Below are 20,002 nucleotides of genomic sequence, written 5' to 3'. Positions count from 1 at the left end.
AACCCCCCCCCAGGCTCCAGCCGCATCCACGACTCCGCTGTCTTGCTGAGGTGTTCATTTTTTTTTTTAAAGAAAGGCACAACAATAATTTATCAAAACCAATTAAAACCCGTGAATTCAAGCAGAAAAATGTTACTTTTAATCCAATTAGTTTCAATGACAAGTCAGCACAGCTTCAGCACATTTGAAAAATGCCCAGAATAAAGAAATTATTCCGTAGCAATCAAAGTGATAAGATATCTGCAAACACGGCTCTTATCAGCGAGACCGGCCTGGCTGAGCGAGGAGCGGGAGTCTCTTACCCCGGGGTAGGGGGGACACAGCAGGATGGTTTTCAGCCTATTTCCAATACGCAGCGATCAGAAAAAATATGCTGTTTGGCTCCTACAGTTCCAGGCTGCACATTTGTGCTTGTCAGTATGGCTTTTCTGGATCCCCTTTCTCTCCAATTTTACATGTGAATGCATCAATCCTGCCTCATCACATCTGCCAGCTCTCGCAGCGAGAACTAATACAGCGAGATTAATGCAAGATCAAGCGATGATGTGGAAGGCGATGGTATAGAAAAGAAGGCTCAGTTCTTACCTTTTCTATATCTTCAAGTGTTTTGTAGTATTTGGCCTCGGTTTCTTGGATTTCTAGCAAACAGCAATTTCTTTTGTCATCTTCTGTCATTCCCATTTTCTAGAAAAAGGAAAAATAACGCACGGTCAGATATTCTTAAGAGTGGTCCAGCAACCTGCTCACGTGGAGCAGAGCTCCAGTTCAGCCTTCAGTGACGGCAAACTCAGAACAAGCGCAAGTTTGGAAAGTCAGGGGAGTACTGTTACCGGCTTATGTTAAAGGAAACTATTTTTATCCAAAAAAATTAGGAAGGAACCCTGGCTGTACTATTCAGTATGTTTCAACATGGCAAGCATTGTATTTTTTGCATTTGCTATAGCTGCATCACCAAAGGCTATCAGCTAAAGAATAAATAAGAGATAAATGCTGGTTTTCCCCATTTTTTTTTGCTTAAGATGAAACTCACAACAGAGCCTAAGTGGGTCATAAATAATACGTTAGACTTATACAAATCCCCTGCCAGGGTTGCCAATTCTCATGATTTTAGGTCAAATCTGATAATACATGCGTTTCTTAAAGCCCCAGCTCCTGGAGTCACTTCGCTTGCTTTTACATCTGTAAAGCGGAGCTGGAAACGCGTGTCGGGAGGTGCTGCGCTTGTCAGTGCAGTCTCTGAACCTGGGAGGTGATTCAGTGATTGGGTTTTAATGATCATGCACAGGAGCGAGCACCCTCTGTACACCCCCTTTAACTCACAGCTCAGACCTATCAGCTGGATGGAAGCCAATATTTTAATCAATGCGTCTTACCTGCATATATCTAATCTGAAGCATGCAGAAATACAAGAAACCAATTAGTGTTACACACTTGCTATTGCAACAAATCTTAAAAAAAAAGCGCCGTTATTTAGACAGATATGTGGATGCTCATATTAAAAATAGACCCTTTTGCTCAGGGAAGGGGAGGAAAGGGAACCAGAGCCATTGCCTCTATCACTGCTCAGCGGTGTCCGAGAAAACATAAATCTTTGTGGAGGGGACAGTGAAAAATCGCCAATTCCATTGACCCTAATGCTGCACTACCTGGCTGCGGGGCACCCACATGGTGGGAGCTTCCCCCCATTTTTGCCTCTTATGGAAGAAATTCCTACCAAAACCTTCCCAAGGGCCAGATCTTGGGCCAACTGGCTTCTGCAATTGATAGCAACAGGGTAAAAACACCAGTGGCCAATGAGCTGTGCTGACTTCAGCATTGCCACTGGTGTCCATGAACAGCTCCAAGCGCTTTGGCAGGGTCAGTGGGAATACTTTGTGCCCAACTTCTCGATCCAGATGGGTTTTTGGTGTGCAGGGAGCTCCTCAGGCTGCAGACAAGGCGTGAAGGGATGAAATGCCTCAACCACCACCATCGTGGTCCTGGTACCACTTGCAGCCAGGTTTGGGATGGGTGAGAAATCACCGTGTGGGCATCGCTGCCGCACAGCTCGGCTCGTTTGCCGGGCGCCGTGGGGCGAAGCCCTGCCTTGCCAGCCTCCCAGCACCTCATCCAGCACAGCCACGCACTCTGCTCCGGGGAGCTAATTGATCAGCGAATTTGTCCATTGATCCTACTTTGTTATGGGGAGGTAGGTACCGTTGTCAGCGCTGTCTGCAGCCAGGAGAGAGTAATTAGAGTCTGCACAAAGCCTGGGGGTGGCAGATATCAGGGGATGGGAGAAAATTTGCAAGGTCACACTCCGGTGGAAAGGTCCCTTCCAGCTCTGCATCAGTGGAAGCCAGGGCGGCTGGTCTCCTCGGCACTAGGGACACAGGTAGTGAGGGCGGCTGTGAGCACCTTTGGGGAGACGCAAGGGCCACCGGCACCTTCCTGGCTCATCCATGGAGCATGATATTTGCACCAGAGCCTTTGGAGTTAATTGAAGTCCTTCCATGAGGCTGTGCATGCTGCACACCCGGGTTTCTCCATCATCGAAAGGCTTTTAGAGATGATGAATGGGGTTGGCTGCTTGTCCCTAAAGCCACACGGGTCCCTGCTGCCCCAGAAAGCTCTGCTGTAAATGTCTACCTGCTCCGAGACACCCAGGCAGGAGCAGCAGCAGGCACAAACAAGCGCTGGATCCTCCATGCACAGATCTGTCAGCGCTTGCCCCGATCTAAAAATACCCGTGGCAGACACGGCACATCTGGCTGATGGAGCAGGCAGAGCCACCGCGCTCCCCTCTCCCCAGAAAGGGCTGAAGTGACACACGCTGCCTTGGCTCAGCAGCAAATTGCTATTTTTAGCTTATCTTTTAGGGCTTATTAGCTCTCCCTTTCCCTTCCTCCTCCCCAAACTCCTTCAGATGACATGATGGGCTGGGAAACTCCTTGGAGAACCTCCTCCGGGCCAGTGCCATCCCAGCTTGGCTTATTTTTACGTCTCACGAGGCAGCTCGGTTTCGAGGAGCGATGCAAAGCGATTCGCTTCCCCACAACATCACCTGTCATTGGCGGATACTTATTTATTTACTTGAATCCTCTCCCTTCCCCTCCCATCAAGGCGTAGCTTTAAAAATGCATATAAATTGTTACCATGGGCTGCTGAACTTCCACTCTGATGATATCTTCATAGATATCATCGCCTTCATCTTCACAGGGGACGCAGTCATAAATATCCTCCCCCAGATCATGTTCGCTGGAACGAGAAGGAGAGCGATTTAGCGATAACGAAGAGGGCACATTCGCTGTCACTTGATCAGGCAAATGAACAACTGCTCACACCAAGGAGGGAGGATAATCACGACAATAAGAAAACTCTCCTGGCCCACAGCATTGACATCCTCGGTCCACGTTCCCCGTTTGCATTAGGAGTCTGTTTTTCCCGGATCGGTACCCGCTGCACATCCTCCCGCCCGCTGGAGGCTGGAAAAGGCGAAACACTGCTCGACACAAGCGGGGATCGCAGCCAAGAAGCCTCTCCCTGCCCCCGTGCCAGGCGCGCCTGTGATGCCCAGCCTGCCACGGTCTGCCAGCTCTGCCCCTGCAGAGCTTTTGCTCGGCGCTAATCGGCCCGGCCGAGACGGACGCGCCGGCCAAGCGCCTCAGCGGGACCATCTGAGCCGCCGCACGCAACTGAGCCCAGCATCAAGCTGGGTCCAGCTCCGCCTGCCTCCGAAGATGCCCGCAGCCTCCAGTTCATCTCCTGCCTCTCCTCTTTAGGACAAGGAGCAGCTCTTGTGTCAGTGACTTTAACCGTATTATACTTAGAGAATAAATTTTAATGGGTTGGATTTTGGTACGTTTAAAACACTGCATTCATTCTTGGTCTGCTTGACTTTTCTCACAAACAGGCTTCTTCCATGCCAAAGAAACCACCCCCCTTCCTCCCATTAGGGCTGCAAACTGCCGTAGGAGCCCATGTCCATTCAAAGCAGTAAGCAGATACTAAATAATCACCCAATGGCTCCGTGCAGTAGGTACAAGCATCCCAGCCCTGCCTCGCTGAGGGGGGAAGCGTGACGGGGCTGAGCGGACCGCCCTGGGCTGTCCAGGGACCCACAGTAACGCCTGGACCAGCCAGCGGCAGAGCTCAGCCCGGCCCAGGCAGCTGCCTCCAGCAATGGCCCCGCGCTCCCTCCGGCCACGGCCACCACATCCAGGTTTAAAAGCTCTGGATCCAGTTTCACCGGGTGATGCACCAACTCCCACTAAGCACAATCCCTGCCCTGATGGGCAGCTGGGTGATTTTTAATCTAACGTTTCCCAGAAGAGGGGGAGCCTCTCCTGATCACCATACGGCAATCTCATCAGACGCTCAGCTCGGTGATGCTCAGCCCCAACGCTGAGCAGAGCCCAGTAATAATATTTACATCAGAGAGAAATTAAGCAGCAAACAAGTCACATTTTGAGAACTGTCCACATCACTTAGGAGATGCCCCTGCAAGCACAGGCTTTAAAGACATCATAAGACGTAGTGCCCAACTTGTATTTAAAGGTGATGGTGTTAGGTACTTAGTTGTCATCTGAGTCTTTACAAATTCCCCTAGGGGCTCCTGAGTCTTAGAACACTTTTGAAAATTCAACCCATAATAAAGAGCAATTAACAATAATAATTTTAGCATTTAGATCTACAGGTGCTGATTGCTAACAGCTCCCACTGAAGTCAACCCCACAGGATCAGCACAGTGTGAAACGCTGGAATATCAAACAGCATTCTCATATTTTACGAGCTGTCTCTTTCAACATGGGTATTAATTACATACAAATATATTTAGGTGTAAAACTGAGCCCAAACTGTAATGCTTGACATCTCTATATTACACAGCATGGAGCAGCAGAGCACATCTGTTTGCAAAACTGGGCTTTAATTCTTTTCTAAATGCAGTTCCTTCTATTTTTAAAAACAGATTTATTTAATAAAAGTTTGGGAATTTTAAATAAATACACTGGCATGATGTATCCGTCCCATTCTTCCAGAGTGATGCATTGCAGCTGCTGTAATAATGCCCACTAATAACTGGTGATCCATCTTCCCTTTCCTAAGCATCGCCGTCACCGTTATTATCTGTACCAATATTTATATTCTCAGCTCTGCTCCTTATCCAGAGTGAGTAACTCCCGGTTCCTGATTAATCTTCCCTTCCCGCCTGCACCTCTCGGATTGCTGGCTGTCTCTCCATACATCATTTCCCTGGCTCGAGGATCGTTAGGAAACGTATGGTTGGGTTAATGTCGCGAGCACGAGCCCGGCTGGGCGTGACACAGCCACGGCGAGTGCTGCGGCGATGCTGCTGCCGGAGCAGAGCCCGCTTTGCGTGATGGCTGCTCATCCCCCGCCACGAGAGCGCTCAGCAACTGTTGCGGGCTACGTGCAGAAGGAGAAGACAGCATCTTGAGGTGTTCCTGGGAAGCCCCGCATCCCGAGCATCATCTGGACCTGCTCTCCTGCACAACCAGGTGCCACACGTCCAAGCCTCAGACCCCAGCATTGCCCGCCCCCAGCCGGCTGCTGCGCGGGGGCCCCAGCCTAGACAAGCCCTCCTTTTCTTCCCTACGAAGAAGCCCCGAGCTCTGGACCGCGGCCTGGCACGCACCAGGACGTCACCACGAGAAACCCAGGCGGCAGCATGGGATGCTGAAGGGGTTTTGCTGAATCGCAGGCTGCCTGGACCGAGCCTGGAGAAGGACGGGTGCCCCACAGACCTGGCCCAGCCTGGCCCTACCCAGAGCTCCTCTGGGCCACCAGGAAAGGGGCAGAAACACCTACGGAGGGCAAACACGGTATATTTGCCCACAGAAGTGTGAAGAGCCATCTGACACGAACACTGCACCCATCACGGGGGGCCACATCCTGACAGCGCCTCGCCACTCTCATTGCTCTAACCAAGGGGCCAAATCCCTGCTGCTCTGCCTGTTCCTGCTCATCGACACCAGTACAAGCCCTTCCCATCTCCATTTTCTGGCCAGAGGCAAAAAAAAGGGAGAAGTCCCTTGTCCTGGGGCTATCTGGAAAGACACCTCCATTTCGGAGCTCAGGGGAGGGGCACTAGAGATGCTCAAACACGACAGCCGTGGTGGTATTAAAACAATGATACCTTTGTCCAACGGACCCTTATTTATTAAAGCCCATTCCTAGTACATCTCTGAGAAACACCAGAGGCTGCCAGTTTTATGGAGAGCAGTAAAATGTGCAGATTAGCCTCCCCCGGAGCAGCCCGTGAGCAGCCGAGCTTTGCCGGTGCACGTACGGCTGTTGATGCCGCTGCTTTGCACATGCTGATTTTCACCCGTCTCCTCATTTTGTCTATCAGAGTTGAAAATATGCACGCTCCCATCACTAAAAAAAGAGAACAGGTATGAGGACGATTTTAGCCAGTGGCAACCTAAGAACAGACTAAATTTTAAATGCCATAAGGGAAGGGAAAGTGGGGCAGGTACTTTCCACGTTTAGCACAGCCCCCTGCTGTGGGAGGCAATAAATTCAGCATCCCAAGCATGTCACGTGTAGACGGAACAACTTGAGCAAGGAAGGCCAGATCCTCACCTCGTTCTTCACAAAGAAAAGTAATTTACTCCTTCAATAAAAGCAGCAGAGTCTGCGAGTTACCCATGAGTATCTGAGCCTATGATCTACTGCCTGGATTAGGATCATTGACAGCTCTGAGTTTAGGAAAGGGATTTTATCCACCCTTCAGAGTTAACGCCAGCATTTGCAATTACTGTTATTAGGATGGATGTAACCAGCTTTGGGCTGGCAGCACCTTGCCTAGCCAGGAAAGCTCATTCAAAGCCAAAAGAGTAAAGCTTTTCATATCTAAGGCAATTTCAGGCAAAAGCAATGCTTTTGGCTGAGCTCTTCCTGGCAATGCCCGCTCTGTACCAACGCCGTCCCAAGCAGGCAGCAGCCACGCCAAGGAGCAGCTCCCTTAACAGAGGGACCGACGCCAGGCTCCTGCCTTGGAGTAAGGGACAAACAGGGACATGGAAGGAGCGAGCTGAGGAAGGGCAGGTCCCCTCCGTGACCCCTGGCACCTCCAGGTAACATCTCCCTAAATAGGATGCCAAAGTTGAGTTAGTTTGAGGAAGAACCTCACCGCCCTGGGTGAAGGCACCGGTCCCACTGTTCCCACCACTGGGAACCAGCCCTCCAGAGCTCAGCACTGGGCCAAAACAGAGGGCGCAGCCTGCATTTGGGCTTTGGGAGAAGATAAGCTCCAGACTGGGCTGCCCACACCAGGGGATGGGGGCAGACGGTCCATCATGGCCCTGCAGGTAAATAATCTGCAGCAGATCCACTATGGTAAAGGAATGCTGCACATCACGTTTGCAATGACACCGTGCATGAGGAGGGTAACTGGGGAAGCTCTGAGGGTCTCGAGGGCCACCGAAGGACCTCTTCATCCATAAAAGATGTTCTGGGAAGTTGATGAGTTTGTACCAGCCTCAAGAATCCAAGGATGAGCCCAAGCGAGGCCCTCAGGGCAAACCCACCATGCCAAAAACCTGTCCAAACCATGGTGCTGCTTTCACTCTGCTGCTGAAAGAGCCAGAACCACCAGAAAGAGTAAAAGAAAGAGGAGGAGGAGAGAAGGAGCTAAAATAAGACAACCAAAAGACAAACCCAGATTTCCAGCCCTGTGGCCCAAGGATAAGAGCCAGAAGACCTCAGAGCCACCGCCGGGTCCAGGCTGGAAGTGCAGTTGCAGGGTCCCTGAGACAGCTGCCCAGCAGCTGCGAGGCTCCAGTTCGCCCCAGTAATCCTCCACTTTCTCATTCTTACTCTGCACTTACAGCTATAAATAGACAGTTCATCCAACCAACCCCCTCATTCACTGTCTCTGTCAGACGAGGACAAGCAGAGTCCTATATTTGCAGCACATCTGGCAGGCTTAGGTTTCAGGGTGAAGGACTGCAAGATATACAGTTGTTGGACTCAAGATCTTGCAGGGTTTTAATTAGCTAGATTGTCCCTGGACGGAGACACGCATCTGGAAGTAGCAAGAGAAGTCTTTTGCCATCTATTCTACTCAGTTCTTCCGTCCCCCGTTCAAAGTGGAACATTATCATCCCAAGAATGAGCCTCACACGGTTATAGCAACTAACATGATCCTAGAAATGGCACAAGCAGGGCATATAAAAATCTTTACCGGTGACAAAGAAGAAAAGACGCGTTTACAAGTGCTATGGCTTGAGTGCCTTGTACCACGGAGCCATTTATTTAACTGGCTGGCATGCGTGGTTTTTCCAACACAGCAAAAATAATGAGAAAAGTGGCAGCTAACTTATCACCTCACCTTGGCTCTTCTATTCATTACTTTTTTTAATGCACTTGAGAAATTCTGCTGATCACATCACTATTTTGGAAGATACAAGGAGGCAACGCTGGTGACAGCAGGGAAAGAAGTAGGAGAAACTTCAGCAAGAAGCTCTTGGCAGGAGACAGGCTGTTGGCAGAGTCTGTCCCCAAACGAGTTGCATCGCTTGAGGAATTGAGGCCAGGCAGGAGATCTGCAAATCTCCTTCTCTAAGATGAAAGGTTTGGAAATACACCACTAGCCCCAGTGCTTCTGTTGGGGATAAATCCCCAGCGAGCTGCGGCTTGAAACAAGACCGGGGGACACCGACCTGCGGGACGAAGCCCCCCCGGGGGCACACACCAGCTCCAGCGCAGGGTTTGGTGGGGAGCTGCTTTGCTTAAAGCACTTTCTCTGTCCTTTTTGCAACACTACAACTTCTCCCCTCAAAGCAATTAACTTTTAAAGGAAAAAAGGCGGTAAAAGTTATGCAAATCAAATGTTTCACGTCAAATCATGCACAGCACTTCTGCCTGACTCTGAATTCTTCAAACAGCTACCAAACAACCCAAAACCCACTCTACGTGTAATCCAGCCGAGCCTGCCGGGCTTTGTGCCAGCGCAGAGGGACGGTGCCATAAAGCGGAGAAGGTTCATGATAAAGAAGGTTCTGGTGCTGTAAAGAGGACCAGGATTAATTGCTCTCATAAATTTAATGAGACAACTGGAGAGAGCTTAAGTGGCAGGCAGAGAAAATTTAGGTTAAATGTTAAGTATAACTTCAGAAGTACCAGAATGGTTTGGGGCAGCTGAAACAGCCATCTAGAGAGATGGAAAAGCTGTCGGCGGGGAAGATGCTCAGCAGTGAGGTAGATAACTGCCTACTGCCATCAGTGCCCAGCAGCTGTAGCCGTGCAGGAGGCGGCGGCTCACATCCCTGCGGACCCACGGGAGCTTCACCAGGACAAGGGTCGCTTTGATTTTTGGGGGCAGGCTCCTGCGAACGCGCCCGCGTGTTGCCGTTGCAAAGCCCTGCTCATTTCCTGGGCAAACTCCCCCAAAACCGGCTGCTGCTCAAGGGTCTGGCATTAGGGCATGCAGAAATAAATCAGGCAGCAGAGGACAAATGTCCTTTTATTGCTCCTCCCAGTATCGATCAGGCACCACTTGCAAACTGGCCAGCCCTCGCCATCTGCCCGGGCTCGCTGCAGGCTGCCATCTGGCCGACGGCAAAGCAAACCGAGGGGCCGGCAGGCTGAGGACAGGGAATTTGAGAACTTTCTAGCTCCCCTGATACCCTTTTAGTTTCCCCTCCCCTTTCCATCACCAATTGTTCTTTTGTTTTTTTGGGTTTTGGTTTTTTTTTTTTTTTTTTTTAAATAAATGGCTGTTTCCAGGCAATTATCTGCCTTGATCTGCTGGATGGCTGACCCAGCACCGGGGAGCTGCACGCGGCCCAGCATAATCTCTGCAATACCCCAAAGGTGAAAGCACAACGGGTTCATCAAGGCACGAACATCCTTTATACACACCAGCACCCCGTGGCCACCCCGCGCTTGCACGCAGACAGCTTCTTTCTGCAGCGCAGGTAAACGGCCCTCGTGGCGCTGCTATTGATCCGCTCCCAGCCCCGGCGCTGGCTTTTGTCCCCGGCTGCCGCGGCTCCTCCGCGCCCCCCGGGGGACCTCGCTGCCCGCCGGGATGAAGGTCCTCGCTCTTTAGAGCACCGTGGGGACAACGGGGACAAAGCCTAGTTGCTTCTGCTTCCCAAATCTGCACCTCCGCCACAAACATGTTTATATTTTGAATGCTTGGCAGAACAGGAATTCACCCAAAATCTCAAATGGGGGACACCAAACCACTCCGTTTAAGTACTTAAGGTTGAAATTAAGCACTTTCTCCAAAAAAAAACACTTTTACCAGCCCCCAAAATGGCTTGTTAGAACCAGCTCAATATTTATCCTGAGCTTTTTATCCCAGCAGCACAACGACCAGAGAAAGCTTCCTTTGGGAGACTCCTCTCTCCCGGGGAGTGACTTGGTGGTGCCGAGCCCACGGGGGTTGTCCCTCCTCACCTGCACCCCGGCCCTTCGAGGCCAGCGGGGATGGCAGGCTGGGCCCTTGTAGCGGCACGTTTCATAGTGGTTTTACAGACAGGACTGTGCACCCCCCCAAAACGATCCAAAGGGCAAAAATAATCACTCAGCTGCACAGACGTAGCAAGTTAACGTGGAAAAAACACCCAGAGATGGAGGGGTCTCTCTTGCAATAGGGAAGATTGCTGCGCCTGGTTGTGCTGGTCGGTAGTAGTTCCTTCCACGCGTTGGGCCACTTCACTGCGTGCTGTGAAAATCGTTTCCTCGCCTCCAATAAAGGATTTTGGATGCACTCGGATCTTCCCAAGGCCGCTGGATCATCAGCAATATTGAATGCAAAGATGCTGGACGGAATGAATCATTCCCAACTCGTGAATGATGCCCTTGTTCAGCTGTTTGGAGATCGGCAGCAGCTAAGAAAGACCTTTCTCATGCGGCCCCGCGGTTTGCCGGCGCCCAGCATCGGTGCCCAGTATGCACCACTGTGACCGGCAAATTTCCAATGAAAGTTTCCTTGTCAAGCACGGAGAGACACTCCTTGTCAAAGGGAGAAAAGGGGACTATTGCTGATGCGTCACCAGGCAGCGGGAGCGGCAACACTCGTGCTAAGGGGCTCTCCGGGGCATTTCTGGGGTTTTTACAGTTACGGGTGAATGACATCTCCGTCTCGTAGGTTGTGTTTCCGTGCACGACCTGGCTGCACCGGGAGCGCAGATCTGGATGAAGGCGTTTGTGCAGTATCCCCACGCTGATCTACACGCGCCTTTCCCCAGTGGTCCTAACTAAAGATGTAAAGAAGAGGATTTTGCAATGAATGGGAAAAAAGGGAAAGTTAAAAGTTGGAGACAATCTGGGACAGAACAGGGCGGTCAATAAGAAATAAACCTCTAAGTCATCTGAGCACAGGACTTGGGCATCTAAGCCCCTCTCATAGAGGGACCAACTCGCAGCCATGAGCAAAGGACCGAAGAACAGTTTGGGAAGCTTCCACCCGGAGACCCTGCGGGAGCTGCACCGCCTGCAGCAGAGCAGTTAAAGCTGGGAACCCATCTTCAACACCGAATAACCTGCGCCGAGCACACCGCGCCGAAACCCGGATTTCTAGGAGAGGGCTGCCATCCCCACCAGCGCTTGTGTGCGAGTTCACACACAAAGCTTTCTCCAAGTAAAAGCACGTCTATTTGTGAGAATCAGGAATTTTAAAACCCAGTATTAAAGGGATTTTGAGAACTTTAGGAGAGGGGGGGAAAATGTTATTCTTGAAAGGATCCCTTTATAAAGCTAAAATTTTATTAAACTGTAGCTGCTGGGAGCAAACCGTGAGCGGGGGATTCCAGGGTACTCCGTTCCCTCGACTAGTAATTTATGATTTACTTTCGTAATAACTGAAGCCATAAGGAACTCATTGGATTAAGGAGCCTTATTATTTATGTTGTGGAACAATAATATTTAACTGTATAAAGCCACATACAGACTTTCCCTCCATATGAAACAGACTGCACTTCATAAGTAAAACCCTGGCCCCGCTGAAGCGGATGGGAACGCTGCCATCAAATTCCGATAGGGCCCACGTTTCACCGTATACGTTGTAGTTCAAGGTTGCTTAAAAGCCTGTTATATCATCACCACGGGCAGCAAAACACAGACACCAGAGACCCAGATAAATATAGGCACAGAAACCCCAGCAGCATCACCCCGCATCCCACTGACATCCCACTGACACCCCGCATCCCCGCCACCAGTGACAGGCAGGACAGGTCCCCTGTGAGGGACTGCCCTGGGGCCGGCTGCTGTGGTCCAAAAATCACTCACAGGGAATGCAGACCTGCGTGCCAGCACCTACGCAACCCCAAAAACGCCATGGGGGCAGGGGGGGGGTGTCCAGCGCTGAGTTAGCAATGGGTACCCCAGTCCCAGCAAGTGACTCGGCTTCAGTCGGCTCGGAGGACGAATTACGTCCCGGGGTTTTGCAGCTAACGATGGGATTTAGCGGGCAGAGGGACTCCTCGTGGACCAGGCCCCCCTCGCCCCCCACCGAGCCACTCGTAAACTCAACCCCGTTAAAAGTGATGTCTCGCAGGGCTCTACATGGGAAGAGATGGACTATTGTCAGAGCACAAAAATCTCTGGCAAGACGATCAAAGCAGCCGGCCCGGCTCTCCGAGCCCCGCTGTCAAATTTTATCTGACTTTGCTGGAACTACATTGCAACTTTTCCCTTTCTGTGTCCCCTCCCCGCGAGAAGGTGAGGCCACTTACTCCGCCAGCTCCTCCAAGCTCCGATAAACGTCGTCATCGTTTTCTGTGGTCTCCTCCGACGGGAAGGGCCTGGGGGAGGAGAGGAATGACAGCGTTATTGGTCTGTCTCACCCCTCGCAGCAGATCCCCTGCAGCCCCAGCTGAACTCAGTCCAGCCCCGAGCATCCCATTGAGCAGAGGGTGTTTCAGAACAAAATATTCATTGCAAATACATTTTTTCCTGTTGAGGCATTAGCTCCCAGGAAGACATCATCTCCGCTGCTTCCTGCGGGCAGCGCAGGCATGGCAGGACAAGAAACCAGGTGGTGAGGCTGGTTCACTGCAGGGCACCATCTGAGCCCTGAGGTGAGGAGCTGCATCATCTAACAGCATCTCAGAGACCCCGCGTCTGAGCCGCCGCTCCCCGCTGTGCTGGCACTGCCCAAACGACTCAGTAGAAATCTAATTCAAGTCTGGTGTTGGACTCGGTGAGACAGAGAAACGCCCTCTCCTCCACCCGTGATGGAGCCTTTCTACCTGTGAGCTCCTGCCCCACTCGGCCGGGGCACGGCTGGGGCACACCGAGCCACATCCCACTGGCGTCTCCCCCTGCTGCAAACAGCCGATCCCACCAGAACGAATGAGTCCTTATGAACCCTGGGCTTCCTCATCTTAACAACTTTGTGATAGCTGAGAAAAGTTAAAACCCTGGGGATGAGGGAAAGGACACCAAAAGGGCAAAACGAAGGGGGGAGAAAGCAGATTAAAAGAGAAAGGGAGGGAGTGGGGGGGGAAAGCAAGAATTCCTTGGCTGATTCTAAAAATAACCAAATAATGTATGAGGGAGATGAAAAAATACTGCTTTAATTAAACCCAATGTATTATTGCTGGCACGGGGCCACAGTGGACTGTAGCTCTGCTGGGGCTGCATGTACCTTGCGACTATGACCGCGTCAGGCTGGGGGTCCCCGCAGCCACAGCAAGCCTTGCTCCAGCCAGCCAGAGCTCTGGCACCACGGGCTGCAGCAGGGCAGCTCGGTCCGTCCCCCGTGGGCGTTGCAGCGAAGGCAGCCGGGGGTCCCCAGGCTGAGCCGCACGGGATGGGGTGCTGATGCTGTGGGGGAGCAAAACTGGATACACGTGAACTTTTAACTGCCCCCAAGAGCAATTTCCTCCTCTTCCCTCCCACCCTCCCTGTTTCACGATAGATTGCCTCTCCTGAAAGATTTAATACACGGCCGGGCTAGCCCCCGAATTTGCTATTTTTGGATCCTGCCTCTAGCATTAATTTGCCTTCCCTCCTCTGCTATGCTTCACCCTTCCTTTGGTGAGCAGCTTCAGACCAAGTGTTTTGAAATAGTGCTCAAATCTGCAGCGAGTTCAATTAAAACCACGACCAGGTGGTGAGCCCAGGAGGGAAAAGAGCCGCACTGACCCCAGCCACAGAGCGGGACGACTGCATGCTCCACCGGCTATCAGGGCCGCCGTGCCTCTGCTCGAGATGCAAACCCACGGGAACCAAGGAGCGCCCAAGGCTGGCATGTCCAACCATGCCCACGTGCAAAGCGGCAATGCGGGAGGGAGGAGAGCAACGGGTGGGAAGAGCAGATGGGGCTGTGCCGGCTCTCACAGCCTCATTGCAAGGCAGGTGCCATTGGGAGATTGTCTCAACACCCCAACATCTGGCACAAACAGCTGCCCACGCGTTTGCGAGATGTGGGGGGAAGCCCATTTCGGTGAGAAGCTTCAAAGCATAAAGGTGCAGTGAGAGACCAGGAGGCACCCAGGATCTTTACAGAACGTGCGCATCTGCGTGCTTTTCCTCTCCCCTGCTGTCCCCCGGGGATTAGTGATGAATACAAAAGCCGTGTGAAGCGCAGACAAAAAAGCCACCAGCTCCTCCTGCACGTGGCTGAGCCGATCATGGGAACCGGTCTCAGACTTCAGCCCCGACAGACGACCGCCAGCCGCTGCCGCAGGGCTGCACCATCCCGCACAGCTCCGGCAAGAGAGGAGAAACCGGAGGTGACCTCTGTTTAAACACCACTTGTTAAAATAATAATTAAAAAAAAAAACCAACCCACCACAAGGCACGACCTCCTTCCTTTTACATGCATCTTCTGCTCTTAATCTCTGACTATTTCCTTCTCCAGTGCTCACCATGCCAGAAAGAAAGAAGTAAAAGAGCCATAAAAAACATTAAAATACCAAGCACATATTTCCAACCATAAATCTGGGCTTGAGGTGTAATCAGTTCCTGTGATAAACCCCTCCATGTAAGACAAGGAGACAGCAAAGAGAGAAAAATATTTTCCAACGAGAGTTTCACGGAGGCAGCAGCTCCGTCAGCCCTCCCAGCTTCACCTTGACCGTCGGTAAAGCACCGGAGCGAAAGTCAGGGCAGGGGAGAAATTAATAACCTGTATCTCCGCAATAGCAGCTAATAGCTAAATAAGGATGCACAGAATGCAATTAGAAGGAAAGTCACACCGAGGAGAGGATTACTAAATGGACCATCTAAAATCTGGAGCTGAAGGACGGCTTTTTGGAGAAAGCCTTGGGTTCGCCCTTTGTTCGTGCCTCTCTCCCCAGCTGCCCATGCCACAAATGGCTCTGGAGAGGCTCCCCGTATCCCCACGTCGCCGCTGCGGGAGCAGAACTGCCATCTCCCCGCAGCTCCTCTCCCCTTCTCCAAAACAGGGTGCCAGCCCCCGGACTGCAGGACGAGTCACCCGGGGCTGGGATCGTGCCATGGGCTTTGGGCAGCTCTCGCCCAAACGGTCCTTGCTCTTCCCCAAAAGCCTTATGTGCAACAACATAATTTAATTTAGCCCTACTAATTATGGCCGTTATTTAAAATATCTCCCTACTTTTGGCTTAAGTTCCCTTATATATCCATTTACATTATTTTTCTTCGCTGAACACAGGAAAAATTAATCCTCCAGCAACGAGCCGATGAGGATGAACCTCCAGCAGCCAGCTATAGAAAAACATATTAAACACTTTCCTACCCGGACTCGCGCTGGCAGCTGGGGGGTCAGGCGGTGCTGGCAGGAGGTGTGGTGTGAACTGCCCGCCCCAGCCCTGTCCCACCAGTTATTCCCCATGTTGCTGGTTTGCTCAGATCACCTTCGTGGCTCCCCACCGCGGGCCCATCTCGGCTCGGGGCGACGTTTTCCACTTGAGCTGGCTGCAGAAACAATTTGATGTGGTGGGGAGAGGCCGGGGGAGGAGAGCCCTGCCCTCGCTCTTGCCCCACCAGATCCATGTCAAGGCAACTCTAAGAAAAGCCAACCGGGTGAACTTTTAACCCAGTGTTTCTCACCAGGGTTTCCCTTGTGTACATCCAGGTCCAGCACAGGACTTGCATTTAGACACCTTCATGCAGATTATCAGCTCAGCCCCAACCATGCAGGGAGATGCATCTCCATCTGGCTGGGCGATGGTGCTGCACGTTCTCCGGCCATGAGCTCCCCAAAAGCAACCACGGTGTTTGGACCGTCATTATTTTTTTAAAAAAGAGCAGAAACATTGGAAGTCAAGGGGTCTAAAAGCTACTGATTCCATGGGAAATTCTTACAGATCTCCAGGTGCATCGCAACTTCATACACAGTATTAAATGCTATAGCTGGGAATGCCCAACAGTAATGAGAAAAGCATTTTGTGTCCAACAGGTTTGCAGAGATCCCAGTTCATTTAAATTCATTTGAAAGTGTCTCTAATATCATTAGTTAAGCACCAGACTTTGTTTTTACTCCACTGTCATGAAAAACCACCTGCTGAGCCATTTATCTTCCCAGCCCGCGCCTGGGCTGCAGCAAGCCCGATCCCACTCAGATGAAGAGCAAAAGCCCCAGCAACATCAAACACTGCTGGAATAGGCTCTTAGAGATAATAAACCTCCCAGAGTAGACTTCTCCACAGACAAACCCCACAGCACTCAACAGCATCGCTTCCAGAGATCAAAGAAGAGAATGCAAGTAGGATCGATCTGATGTGTTTGTTTTAGAGCCTAAAAGAGAAGGAAAGACCAAGTAATTTGTTATGGAGTTTAGAGTGAGCTTCTCCTCTTGAGGACAAGACTTACAGCAGCTGATCGTTCTCGACATGCGATGCAAAGCACCCCCTTGATCTTACAAAACATTTAGGCTACTTTCTGGGTTGGAGAGCTTGCACACGCACAGCACACAGCGCCCTGCAAACGCAACGCGCTCTCACGAGGAAAGGCAGGAGCAGTCCGCAGCCAAAGTACACCGCACAGGGCAATAATCAATTAATATTTCACGAGGCACCTAATGCAAAAGCCCTCCCTTGCTCTCAGCGGTCACTCGGGTTACCCCATGATCCATCCGATGCTGTATCCTCATCAGCCGCCCCCGCACGCTCCCCTGCGGTAATCCTCTCTGTGGGGAGAAGGCGCAGCTCGATGCACTGCCTGGCTGCTCCCTCCTCTGAATTATTTAATGGGAAGAGCCAGGTAGGCTGCAATTCTAACAGCAATAAGCAGGAAGATTTATTTATTTATGAACATATTGCAGTATCTGGGTGCCTTGCCCTAGCAACTGAAGCCAGCTGTTCACCTCCGCGGTACCGTCACAGAGAATACAGAGGGTCAGGGATGGGTCAGCTTTAGTCTGATAGTTTTGTACAGTAGCATCTTAGCCTCAAATCCGTGTGTGACAGAGCAGGGAGGATCCGGCGTGATTTATTTTCTATTTTCCCTGTCTCCGTTCTGATTTCTTGGGGTCAAAACACCAGCCCTGGGAACAGAAAGCCTGGTGAGAAACAAGCAGGGTGGAAATGTCCCACTCACCGCCCTCCATCCCAAGGAGCTGTTCCCATCCGAGGCCACTCTCGGTGGAGATCATCTGTCGGGCAGATCTGCAAGGAAGTTTTCATGACTTGTGCAAACACCCACAGGAGACTAAAGGAGGTGGCTCATCCCTTACCGGGAGCGGGACTCCAGCCTCCCAACGCCAGCGTGCCAATCTCCCCCCGTTTCTTAAGTCCAGCGATCACACTTCAGTGTTCTAAAAGGCAGGCAGAGTATGTGACACCTGTGAAAGCTGAGCTGCTCCCATCTGCCGCCCCTTCTGCAAGGGATTTCTTCCTAAATGGGAAGGACCAGAGCCTCAAGCTGCTGCAAAGGGGCTTCTACAGCTCTGCTGGGATGGATGGGGCTGTGCCGAGTCTTCCTGGCTCAGGATCCGGCAGAAAAACATTTCCACAGCATGGTATCTACACACCGTAATTACACCTTGCAGTAACTCACAAAACCCATGGCTGGGTGTACAGATCCTCCGACAGCTCCATTTTGAAGAAAGCATCGTGGCAATACAAAGAAAACCCACGGGAGTCTGCGATTTCACGAAGATTTTGGATTTCAGGCTGTGCTTTCCGTGCAAGTTTGGGTGGGGGGTTAGCAACCGGCTTCAGCCCCCGTGCTTCCAGATGAGTCCGTCTGTCCCACTGCTGAGGTTTAATGCTGCTTCAATCCCAAAATATATTTCTCCAGGGGAAGTGCTCAGACCTCAGCTGTTTGTAGCACGTCATTTTGATAGCTCCAACCTTCCGCCCTTTTTTTTAACTCCTCTTTTTCTCCAGGATAGCAAGCCACTCCCTGAGCGCGGGATCACCCCGTCCCCATGGGTTCCCCATCAGCCATCAGTTCTGGCATCCCGGAGCCGCAGCCGGTCCCCTGGGCACGCCGTCACGCCTTCACGAGCGCAGCACTCCTGGAGTCGTCCAAAGAAAACCATGTGGTTTTGCAAAATATTTACACGCAACTGAAAATGCATTCATCATCGGCTTCAGTGGGATTAGGCAGATTAAAGCAGTATTTAATTTACTGATGTACCAAGAGGTGGCTGTGAGCTGACCAGGGGCGAGCAAAGAGGTGACCTGGAGCTGCGTCTCCAGCCCCGCTCTCGACCCGGGCAGCACCTCTGAGCTTTGGTTCCCATCTGTGAAATGGGAACAAGCGTCAGGGAATGATTTTGGTAAAGTGCTGCGAGATGGATGAAAACTACGCTATGAATGCCCAAGAGCCATTTTTATAAAGCAGAATGGAATCAATTTTATCCCTGCAGAACAAGACACATTGGAGCATACCAAAAGCTGCTGAATTTAATTAAAATCATACTATTGTGTTACATTACTCATCTCTGGAAAGAAGCACCTCATGCTGTGCCAAATTTTAGATACGTCCTCCGAAAAATTATCATTTGCTTTTATTTGTGGTCTGGAATTTGCAAAAATTCTCACAAGATTAATTCTGATAGAAATTCAGTGGGGAAACAGCAAGCTACATCATCAGATAGCACAAAGATGATGATTTTGCAGAAGAGCACTTACAGCATTTAGCACACTGCACTGAACAGTGCCCAAGGGTTAGCTGCATGCCCTGCTTTATCTTTAGCTCAAATCTGAACCAAGTATTTCTGGAGTCTGAGAGACAAGAAAATAACAGCTTGTATAATTTTATGTTTCAACACATTATCGGATTTTTTAAAAGTTCTCGTGTACCAATGCTTCACTCAAGAAAGCAGTATGATTTTTCTCCTCACTTCAGTTCCACGTTGATGATAACAGATGGATAAAATCAAAAGGGGAATCCAGAAACATCTTTCTCAAAAAGAAAGGGGAAAAAAAAAAAACCCCTCTGGGGTAACAGTGCAACCAATCACTAGGAAATGATTTGGCCCAGGTCTCTGACTCAGAAGAAAACCAGATTTGAAAACGCCGTGGCTGAAAATCAATGGCAAGTGTAGTGAGCAGGGACATCCCTCCTTCCCGGTGGGACGTCCCTGTGGCCCTGGTTCCACCAGGAACACGCAGGCAGCAGGTCAGGGAGGAGGAAAGATGCTCTTGCAGCTCAGACACCGGTTTGAAACTGCAGCAGTGCCCTGCCGAGCCCAGCACCGCGGCAGGGGGTTTGCACCCACCACGGGGGGAGACGGCCAGAGCCCTCGCCCCGGCAAGCCAGTGCGACTCACCCAAGCTGAGGGCACGTTCACTCTGGGCAGACGGCACCGATCACCCGGGGAGCATAAAAATAAATCACAGCCAGGACGTAAAGACCCGGGACGCGCCCCACGGTATTTAACAACATCCCCACAAGGCTCTGCAATTGCCCAACTCGGGAAAACACTCTGTTAAAACAAAAACCTTGAAACTTCCCTGGTTCTAACTTGTAGCAAAGCAGCACAAGGAAATCTTTTAGCAGTCTGAGCAGCAGTTTCTCTGCTGTACCTGAGCAGCTGTAGTCCTATGAAACACACGCCAATAAAAACAAATACCTACCTAAATATATATTTCTGCCTGCTTCCAGACCA

General features: G+C 51.1%; 1 protein-coding gene across 1 annotated transcript in view; it reads right to left on the bottom strand.

Annotated features, from left to right (window-relative positions):
• Positions 1–20,002, bottom strand: part of VAV2 (vav 2 guanine nucleotide exchange factor) — a 120,024-nt gene that overhangs the window by 25,149 nt on the left and 74,873 nt on the right. The window contains exons 4-7 of the mRNA XM_009322152.1: positions 12,690–12,758; positions 3,135–3,237; positions 1,374–1,388; positions 586–684 (exon numbers count right to left, since the gene is read on the bottom strand). Of these exons, the coding sequence (XP_009320427.1) occupies positions 586–684; positions 1,374–1,388; positions 3,135–3,237; positions 12,690–12,758 (286 nt within the window). The remainder of the gene's footprint in view (positions 1–585; positions 685–1,373; positions 1,389–3,134; positions 3,238–12,689; positions 12,759–20,002) is intronic.

This window comes from Pygoscelis adeliae, unplaced genomic scaffold (assembly GCF_000699105.1).
Source record: "Pygoscelis adeliae isolate BGI_AS28 unplaced genomic scaffold, ASM69910v1 Scaffold114, whole genome shotgun sequence".
NCBI lineage: Eukaryota > Metazoa > Chordata > Aves > Sphenisciformes > Spheniscidae > Pygoscelis > Pygoscelis adeliae.
Note: the sequence above shows the minus strand (reverse complement) of the source record. Positions and strands in the feature narration are given on the sequence as shown.